The sequence below is a fragment of the Phyllobates terribilis genome, unplaced genomic scaffold (genome assembly GCF_046119375.1).
Source record: "Phyllobates terribilis strain yellow unplaced genomic scaffold, ASM4611937v1 Scaffold_7__3_contigs__length_470593459, whole genome shotgun sequence".
Taxonomy (NCBI): Eukaryota; Metazoa; Chordata; class Amphibia; order Anura; family Dendrobatidae; genus Phyllobates; species Phyllobates terribilis.
The window spans coordinates 409711608-409721766 of NW_027362767.1; the positions used below are offsets into that span (position 1 = coordinate 409711608).

At 46.6% G+C, this 10159-nt stretch overlaps 1 protein-coding gene across 1 annotated transcript in view; it reads right to left on the minus strand.

Annotated features, from left to right (window-relative positions):
- LOC141155546 (vomeronasal type-2 receptor 26-like) overlaps positions 1 to 9422 on the minus strand; it is a 137244-nt gene extending 127822 nt beyond the window's left edge. The window contains exons 1-2 of the mRNA XM_073642412.1: positions 9360 to 9422; positions 8395 to 9189 (exon numbers count right to left, since the gene is read on the minus strand). Of these exons, the coding sequence (XP_073498513.1) occupies positions 8395 to 9189; positions 9360 to 9422 (858 nt within the window). The remainder of the gene's footprint in view (positions 1 to 8394; positions 9190 to 9359) is intronic.
- Between the last annotated feature and the right edge of the window lie 737 nt (positions 9423 to 10159).

Sequence of the window (10159 nt, forward strand, 5' to 3'; positions counted from 1 at the left end):
AAGAACAGGATCTAGTTTCATGCGCTATAGATGGTGCTACCTGCACAACTGTCATATCGTCCGTTCAGCGTGGATGGCCAAAGGACAGGGAGGAGGAGAGCATGGTCAGTCGTCCTCTTGGTGAAGAGATGGATGTCTAGCCTGTTAGCAGTCTGGCACGAATGGCTGAGTTTGCTACATTGCCTTTCCTGTGACCCTCTCATTCTCAAAATTTTAAGTGACAGTCATTACTGGTTGGTGACACTTCTAGACCCATGCTAGAAGGGGAACTTTCTATCTCTTATTCCTGAGGTGGACTGGTCTACAAAAATGGGGCAGTACCAGAAGGCCATTGTTGCGGAACTATTAAAAAAATTCCCATCTGAAAACGCTGGCAGTTCGTTGGACAACCAAGAGTACAGGCGAGAGAGACACAACTCCAATCCAGCAGAGGCAGGGGAACACTGTCAAAGTTCTGGGAGAGTTTTCTCAGCCCCTCCAATCGCACAGGCCCTGAGGTGTGGGGTACTCTCACAAGGAGTGCAAAGTTTGGGAAGATGCTGGGGGAGTACCTTGCTGTCCGTACAAATGTCCTCTGTGATTCCTCTGTGCCTTATAATTATGGGGTATCCAAGCTGGACACGTGGAATGAACTGGCTCTCTACACCTTGGAGGTCCTGGACTGCCCTGCCGCTTGCGTTTTATCAGAGCGGGTTTTTAGTGCAGCTGTGGAATTATAACTGATAAGTGCATCCGCCTGTCAACTGAAAATGCTGACAGGCTGACTCTTATAAAAATGAACAAGGGCTGGTTTGGGCCAGACTTCTCAGCACCACCGAATGATGGCAGCGTAACAAACTCAAATCCAGTGTCTTTTTTTGGGAGGTGTATTCCCATTCGCCTTTTCACACCCACACATGGGTATACACTTCCTGATTTTGTCTATTTGCTCTTGTCCTCCTCCTTTTCCTCCCCTCAACCTCCACCACCATATCAGGGTGAACGTGGTCTGTGATGCAACACCCACATCATTTTTTTAAAGGGTGTTTTTGATGCCCATTAAAAAAATAAATAAATAAATGTATACAGTATGTTTATGTATACCCCCCAGGGGTAAATGTTTGTTTGTCAGCCCATACACGTAGTGCATGGGCATTACAAGTATCTACGTCTCTTCCAAGGGGCATTGGAGTGGCAGCCCTTGCATTCACTGCATAGGCAAACAGCATGGGAGACCCACTTCCTAATAAGGGAACATTGTTTTCAGGAGGCCCTCCTCTAAGTCTCTTCAAAGGGGTATTGGGGTGCGTCCAAATTTTTGGCAGCCCTGCTACTCACTGCATATGCAATAACAGTATAGGAGACCCACTCTTTAGTAATGAACAGCAAAGCATAGCCGTCTGATGGCTCTCTAAGAATAGTGAGGGCCAACTGATCGCCCTATAAAAATAGGCTGTGACTTTCAGAGTCCCTCCTTCATAAATGAAACAGGAAGGGTCTGATCATGTCTCACACACCACATGGCCAGATAAGGTTGTAAAATGTTAAAATTACATTTCCCAGTGAATGCATTTGTCACGGTTTAAGCAATGCAAAAGTGCAAAAAACACATCAGAAACGCTACGTGTGAACATAGCCCAAGGTGTGGAGGAGTATTTTTGTTTTTGGTTATTTATTTTGCCTTATATACAAGTCATTACCCTGGAAAGGATGTTTCTTAACATATTTCCCAGGAAAATCCATTTTGGTTTCATTTTATTTTGAGTCCATAAAAGTGGCATAATACCTCTGACAACATTGTTCACAGCAGTGACCTGAGAGTCAGATATGCTTCCAGGGGTCTTTCCCATGCTGTTTACATGTCATTTGAGCACTGTTCCCATCGATTTGGGCAATTTTTAGGCCCTCTGCAGAAGGCCAGGGGGAGCCACCTGAAAAATGCTCGAGTTTTCCATAGACTTACATTGGGCTCGTTGCTCGGGTCGAGCACCCGAGTATTCCAATGTACTTGACCCGAGCAACGAGCACCCGAGCATTTTAGTGCTCACCCATCATTATTGCTCAACCATCACCTCTTCCTCCTCATTCTCCTCCATTTGTTCCTCAGCTCCTACAAATTCACTAAATTTGTCTGGTAACATGAGCCCCCCTCGATCACTGTAATACACTCTGTCTTGGCACCCACCTGGTTTATGAGAGTGTGGAACTTAAAGACATTATTCTCACTTCCACATCCTCCTCTACTTCGTCCTCTTCCTCTGGGACCACCACCTCATCTTGCAGACTATCAAAGCATGCTCCAGCATGTAGATAACCGTCATAGTGATGTTGATGGCATCGGCAGCGCTAGCCATCTTAGTAGCCATTTCAAAACTGTGCAGAAAGGTGCAGAGGTTCTTAATCTGTACGCACTCCATAAACGTGATTTGCACAATGACCATACTGTGTTGGCCCAGTCTTTATGACATGAGATACTGCATCAGGGCTTGTCGCTGCTGCCACAGTCTCTGAAATATGTGCAGAATGGAATTTCACCATTTTGGCACATCTCATATCAACCGGTTAACTGGTATCGACAAGTCGTTGGTCTGCGGGGTGCGAACGGCAGGAGTGATTTTACAGCTACCGTGCTTTCTGCAGCAGTGCATCAAGGCCAGGATTGTGGCGGAGAAATTGCTGTACCATCAGGTTGAGGACATGAGCCATGCAAGACACATGTGTGAGGTTGCACCGGTGTAGGGCCACCACCAGGTTTGCACCGTTATTGCACACGGCCTTCCCTAGCTCCAGGTTCAGTGTGGACCGCCATTGCTCAAACTCAGCCTGGATAGCTGTCCACAACTCTTGTCCTGTGTGACTGCGATCTCCAAGACATATTAATTTTAAGACTGCCTGATTGCAGTGAGCCCTGGCTGTGCAGTACGGAGGTGGGGAGGATTCGCGCTGCACAGTTGGAATGCGTGTATCATTAACTCAGAAGTTGAGGGTGCAGGTGAAGGCCCTAGAGGAGGTGGAAGAGGCAGAAGCAGTGGAGGAAGTGTTTCATACAGAGGTTTATCCCGCAAGCCTTGGGGATTCCAAGACTTGTGGAACAGCCCCTTCCCCGCCTGCCCCCACAGCCACCAGAGTCACCCAGTGCCCCTTCAGCAAGGTGTAATGCCCCTGCCCATGCTTACTTGTCCAGGTGTCTGTGGTGAAATGCACAAACATAGATTTAGTCAAGGAATGGGTGATGTTGTCAGCCACATGCTGGTGTAGCGCAGGCACAGCTTTCTTAGAGAAGTAATGGCGACTGGGTAACAGGTACTGGGGGCTCTGCAATGGCCCTCAGCTTTTGTAAACCGTCTATATCCACCAGACAGAAAGGCAGTATTTCTTTGGCTAACAGATTGGAGATGATGGAGTTCAACCTCTTTGTTTCCTCATACACATGACAAAGCTATCATTTACGTGACCACAACTGCAGGACCAAGGGCTGGCTGCTGTGCTGAGAGAGGACAGAGTAGGGGGAACCTGACAAACTGCTGGACTGTGAGTGAGGTGCAGGTGGAGATGTTACGGGAGATTGAGAAAGATGTGGTGTTCTCGGTGAAGCAAAAATAGCAGGCATGTCCACTGTAGTGGGTAAACAAGTGGATGTTCTGCGGCCGGAGTCCTGTGTGACGACACTTGGCACGGTGATGGAGGAGGAAGAAAAAGCAGCTGCAGATGAGGATGCAGTGCTCGCCGTGGTTGCAACACTCCGTGACTGTGTGATAGGCCACAATGTAACCTCCTAGTCTTCCTCCTCCTCCACCTCCTCAGTTGAGCTACTCAGCTGCGTGACACTGTGTTCACACCAAATGGGTTATACAACCTCATTATGATCATCCTCTCTGTTCTCCCATTCCTCGCCCTGAAAGTCACCCTCCTCCTCTTTCTGTCCTGACAGCACAGTACTTCCTGCATGCACCTCAGGTATCTGAGTCTCATCAGGATCAAAAGCCCCCCCCCCCCCAACGGGGGTTAAAATCTGGTGACAAGGGACAGGATCCTGCTCGGACACTACATCATCCTGCCCCAGATCCAACTGAAAAAAATTTTGGGCATCGGTGCAGATGCCCTGCTCCTCTTGAGTCTGTGAATCTTTGGAGCAGACCTCGGATGCCCATGTCATAGATGTGTGAACAGCTCTGCAGACTTGCCCATCTGTGGTTCTCTACAGTCAGTTGGGTGTTTGGCGAGTTGTGACGAGGGGAGAAACAAGGGCAATTGGGGTGCCAGCTATGAGGACTGTACTGTGTGTGATGTTGAGGTGGAGGAAGAGGAGGAAAGGCCACTTGATGCAGTGCTTGCCATTCACCGGAGCACATGCTCTTTTTGGCCCTCATCTACAAAGTGTATCTCTGTATGGCTGCCAAAGAAAGGGAGTAGAGTCCAGTAACAGAAGTTGTCAGTTGTCGTTGGATAGCTAACTATCTCAATCTCTCAGTATCCAGGAGCAGTGTCAGAAGCAGCCTCTCTGCGCTGTTACACTGACAAAATGGCGCTAAAACAACATGTCCACTCTTTATATGGTGAGGTAGATGTGACTTCAGTAGCCAATGGCACATGCCCCTGTGTCTGGATGTTGTGGATGCGCCCTGATTGGCTTGCCAAAATCTGCACACATTAAGTTAAGGGAGAAAAAAATTAAGATTAACAGGCAGCCGCTACTCTGACCTCTTCCCTTCTCTCCCCTCATCAAACACGTCCCCACCCACTCATGATAAAGCACCACTCTCCTAGCCAAAGTCATAAAAAATAAAGTAGTGGAAACCTGATCTTTTCCTGCACTTTTGCGGAATTGGGCTGATTTTCAGTAAAAACGCTTGGGGGTCCGATCACGAATCCGAATGTGCAATGTTCGTGCCGATATGTAAGATCTCTGCTCTTAAGTTCAAGGCAGTGAACACAGTTATCTCATGTGCAGACACAAGTGCAAGATTTGGGTGGCTGATGTATGAAACGTCATTCACCTCAATCTGATGTTGTGTGAGACTCCAGTAGGTCAATCACGATTCGTCGACGTCTAATGAACAACTTGGCATTTACTATCATAAAGCGCGGAGCAACTTGAAAGTGTTTTTATCTCTAGGTATGCAATACTGCAATGGATGGCTTACTTGAAGGTCATTGCAGGGCATAACAACAATGTGGCACTGAGCGGCACCTAATAACCAGTTTCTTTTAAGAAGAACACCCTGCACGCTGACTGATCTGTTATTTTCTCCGATGGTGGCTGGGTGTAAGGAAAGGACAGAACCGACTAGCAAAGCTCCATACATTGTTTAGTGGCTTATGTTGCATTCACTTAAATCATGAAGATTAGGTACAGTATCTGACGCGCCCAGTGGGCCGTGGGGTACTCGGTAGCCGGGCCGGTCGTTTCTAGGGGAGATGTCACAGTGGCGGTGACCCGGTCCGTGACCCAGGGTGGTCAATTAAAGGAAAAGTAAACGGGGAATAAAGTTTTTAGAGATAATGTTCGTGACGCCACCTGTGGTATGCAGCTATATGGAGCTGCCGCTGCGGAGCAGGTCCTCTGGAGCTGTTGGTACTGCAGCAGTGTTGGTTCAGCTCTGCACAGGTAGAGCTAAGCTCCAGGGCGGTGCGGTGATGGTTAATGATGAAGTAACTGTTGTTGTGCAGTGCGGTGCAGGGGATGATGGCGCAGCAATAATTCACAGAGACAGTGGGGTACAGTCTTCAGGGTTTACTCACGGTTATCTCGTTGCTCCTGGTTACAACGGCCAATTATCACCACCCACGTCGTTCTGCGTTCACCAAGGCAGGGGTTCAGCAATCTCTCAGGTATGTCAGAAGTACTTAACGGGACCCCTTTATGTGTGCCTTTCTCAGTCATCTTCCTGCGCTGGCTCTCATCCTCCTGCCCTGCGCCTCGCAAACAGTGTTCCAAGCCGGTAACCTCAGATCTTGGCGGGCAACCTGGAGTTCCATGGATCCTGTGTGGCTACCTTTTTGGTGATTAATTGCGGTGGTTGGCAGCTACACCCTGAAAGTGCAGAAGCCTCCGGTTTCTAGTTGAATTTGCAATTCTCACTAGTTAGGGCCGATCCCCTCTGCGGCTTGATCCTTCCTTCCACTCCTGGTAGATTCGGGCATACAGGCAGCCTCCTGCACTCCCCGTACCCCTAGGATCCACTCTTCCCTTCAGTCTCTCTTCCTGGGCCTCTCTCACTCAGGCCCTCTCCTTCTGAGCAGGGCTCCTGCTCCACACACTCTCTCCTCACTGTTCCCTCAGACTTTTCTGACCACCACCAAGATGGCTTCCCCTTTTTATATTCTTCTCAACTGCTCCCCTGAGCTGCTTCCTCCACCTACACACACTACATGGTTCCCCCTCTCTTGGTTCCCCCCACTCCAGGCAGGGTCAGGGCTCAGCAGCGCAGCAGTGCATCTTGCCCCTCCTGCCAGTCTGGAGTAGCGTAGTGTTGGATGCAGGTGTTTGGGTCCCAGGCAGTACTCCATCCTTACCTGAGAGTGGGGTACCACACCTCTGGGTGAGATGCAGTACCTCTGTGGCGACTGAACCCACAGGGGCGCCACATATCCGTAAGCATCCGCTAAATTATATATGGAGCATGCATTGACTTCATTTTTTTTTTACATCCAGCCATCGACAAATCAGATCACAGCTAATAGGTAAAGGTGTTGTGTGTCGGATGACTAATGTGCTAATATTGTTGACCTTTCCTTCATACAGTGAGGAAAGAAAGTATTTAGTCAGCCACCAATTGTACAAGTTCTCCCACTTAAAAAGATGAGAGGCCTGCAATTGACATCATAGGTAGACCTCAACTATGAGATACAAAATGAGAAAACAAATCCTGAAAATCACATTGTCTGATTTGGAAAGAAATTTTTTTCAAATTTTGGTGGAAAATAAGTATTTGGTCAATTACAAAAGTTCATCTCAATACTTTGTTATATATCCTTTGTTGGCAATGACAGAGGTCAAATGTTTTCTGTAAGTCTTCACAAGGTTGGCACACACTGTTGCTGGTATGTTGGCCCATTCCTCCATGCAGATCTCCTCTAGAGCAGTGATGTTTTGGGGCTGTCGCTGGACAACACAGACTTTCAACTCCCTCCAAAGGTTTTCTATAGGGTTTAGATCTGGAGACTGGCTAGGCCACTACAGGACCTTGAAATGCTTCTTACGAAGCCACTCCTTCGTTGACCTGGCGGTGTGCTTAGGATCATTGTCATGCTGAAATACCCAGCCACATTTCATCTTCATGCTCTTGCTGATGGAAGGAGGTTTGCACCCAAAATCTCACGATACATGGCCCCATTCACTTTCATGTACACAGATCAGTCATCCTGGTCCCTTGGCAGAGAAACAGCCCCAAAGCATGATGTTGCCACCCCCATGCTTCACAGTAGGTATGGTGTTCTTTGGAGGAGAAAGAATGCTGAGTTGCATCCAAACACAACAAGTTGTGTTTCTACCAAACAGTTCTACTTTGGTTTTATCTGACCATATGACATTCTCCCAACACTCTTCTGGATCATCCAAATGCTCTCTAGCAAACTACAGACTGGCCCGGACATGTAATGGCTTAAGCAGGGGGACACGTCTGTAACTGCAGGATCTGAGTCCCTGGTGGCGTAGTGTGTTACTGATGGTAGTCTGTGTAACGTTGGTCCCAGCTCTCTGCAGGTCATTCACTAGGTCCCCCCGTGTGGTTCTGGGATTTTTGCTCACCGTTCTTGAGATCATTTTGACCTCACGGGGTGAGATCTTGTGTGGGGCCCCAGATCTAAGGAGATTATCAGTGGTCTTGTATGTCTTCCATTTTCTAATTATTGCTCCCACAGTTGATTTCTTCACACCAAGCTGCTTGCCTATTGCAGATTCAGTCTTCCCAGCGTGGTGCAGGGCTACAATTTTGTTTCTGGTGTCCTTCGACAGCTCTTTGATCTTCACCATAGTGGAGTTTGGAGTGTGACTGTTTGAGGTTGCGGACAGGTGTCTTTTATTTCAAACAGGTGCCAGTACTATAGGTAATGAGTGGAGGACAGAGGAGCCTCTTAAAGAAGAAGTTACAGGTCTGGGAGAGCCAGAAATCTTGCTTGTTTGTAATTGACCAAATACTTATTTTCCACCATAATTTGAAAACCAAATTCTTTCCATATCAGACAATGTGATTTTCAGGATTTGTTTTCTCATTTTGTCTCATAGTTGAGGTCTACCTATGATGTCAATTACAGGCCTCTCTCATCTTTTTAAGTGGGAGATCTTGCACAATTGGTGGCTGACTAAATACTTTTTTTCCTCACTGTATATGCTAGTCCTGGGGAATCCCTTTAAGCACACAAACACAAAAAAACACAATTTTTTTGCTCTTTGGATAACTTGCTTAACATTACCTTTCTAGGATATTGAAATATGGGAGCTGTTTTCTTCTGAAGATGATAGAGGTACATGTTATGAAGGGCATGAGCCACTGCATACACGGCTATATATACACTATAGGTCAGTCGGAAATTGTCTACATCATATATCCAGACAGGTAAAGTTCTAAGAGAAAGGTTTCTCTTGCACAATTTCTTTTCCGAATATGAGTTATTTGGTAATGGAACTTCACAATTAAATGTTTGGCGCCATAATAAATTCATTAACCTGTTAGAATACATGTATGGGTTTGCATTGTATAGAAGTTCCTTAAGATGTGGAATATCCCCTCTATAAGGTGAGATGATCAGTGAACCATTGAAGATGATTATGTACTTTTTTATATCAAGATGCTCAACCGATGGAAAATGGGATAAAATCCAGACCTTTCCATAAAGTAGATCATGTCTGTGTAAATGGCCCACCATCATGAGCAGATGTTCCAATGGACTGAATACAATGATTATGTTAGCGGAAGATTTATGGATTACACCGAGAGCCTTTTCAAAAGCCTCCTCTGTACCATCCTGGTATATCTTCACTGCGAAGGCCACACAACCATCATTCATTAGTATTAGGGGTATCAGTTCTTCTGTTGCTTTTTGATTACTGTCATCAGCTGAATAGACAATTCCAACCCACGTCCATCCAAAGTGCTTCAGTAACTTCACCAAAGCTCTGTTCTTAACTTGTTTATTGGGAACAGTACGGAAGAAGAATGGAAAGAGTACTCTATCCCTGAAAATGGGATTTGTGGCACCATAGCTCACCTAGAAATAAAGATCAGGAGCATAAAGTAACAGACATAAAATAAAAGAGGCTGCCAAGTTTTGTAAACCAGAAAATGACCAAGTCTTTAAGGACATTGTCCAGTCTAAATTGATAAGTCTGCAGTCACTCTGTGCAACTGCAGACTGATGAATTCCCCCAGCGCACGCACTCTGCGTTGCAAGGATTCACCATTTTCTGAGTTGGGACCGGTGATTGCGCTGGGGGGATTCATAAGTCTGCAGTCACACATAGTGACTGCAGTCTTATCAAACTAGACTGGACAACTCCTTTTAATGCATTTTTAACACTTTTTGCCCTTTTGTTTTTGACTTTTTCTAAGGCCCCCTTTACACATCCATATAAAACAGGTACCAAAAAAAACAGTACCGTGTAATCAGTATTTTGGATCAGTGTGCCATCAGTGTTTTTCCAGTATTAATAAGGAAAGAATGAAATTACAAACCTTTACTTTGCCATGTTAACCCCTTAACGACTGCTGTAACGCATTACTTATTCCTCAGCGCCGTGAAAATGCGTCGCTGAGCAATTAGACTGTAGTGCCCCCCAGAGCCAGAAATTCTCTGGGGTCTCAGCTACTGGGGGTAGCTGAGACCCTGGAGAATATGATCATGGCTGGTTGTTACGGTCCCCGGTCACGTGATCGCCGTAATTAACCGAATAATGACAATCAAAGAAAAAGTGTGCCCGCTGTTTGCAATCACTTCTCTCTCCTCTAACAAGATCCTGGAACGCCAGGGGGAAAATCTGGGGGGGTGATCAGAGGATGGCGGAGGTACCGGGGGGCTTCATTTCTCTCTCCTCTGACATGTATATCATGTCAGAGGAAAAAATGGTGGGCGTATGCGCAGTGCGCCCGCTGAGATCTGCCGGCCGATGCCCGGCAACAGAGAATTTTCCCTATTGGTTCATTTTGATCACTGTGATAATACTTCACAGTGATCAAAATAA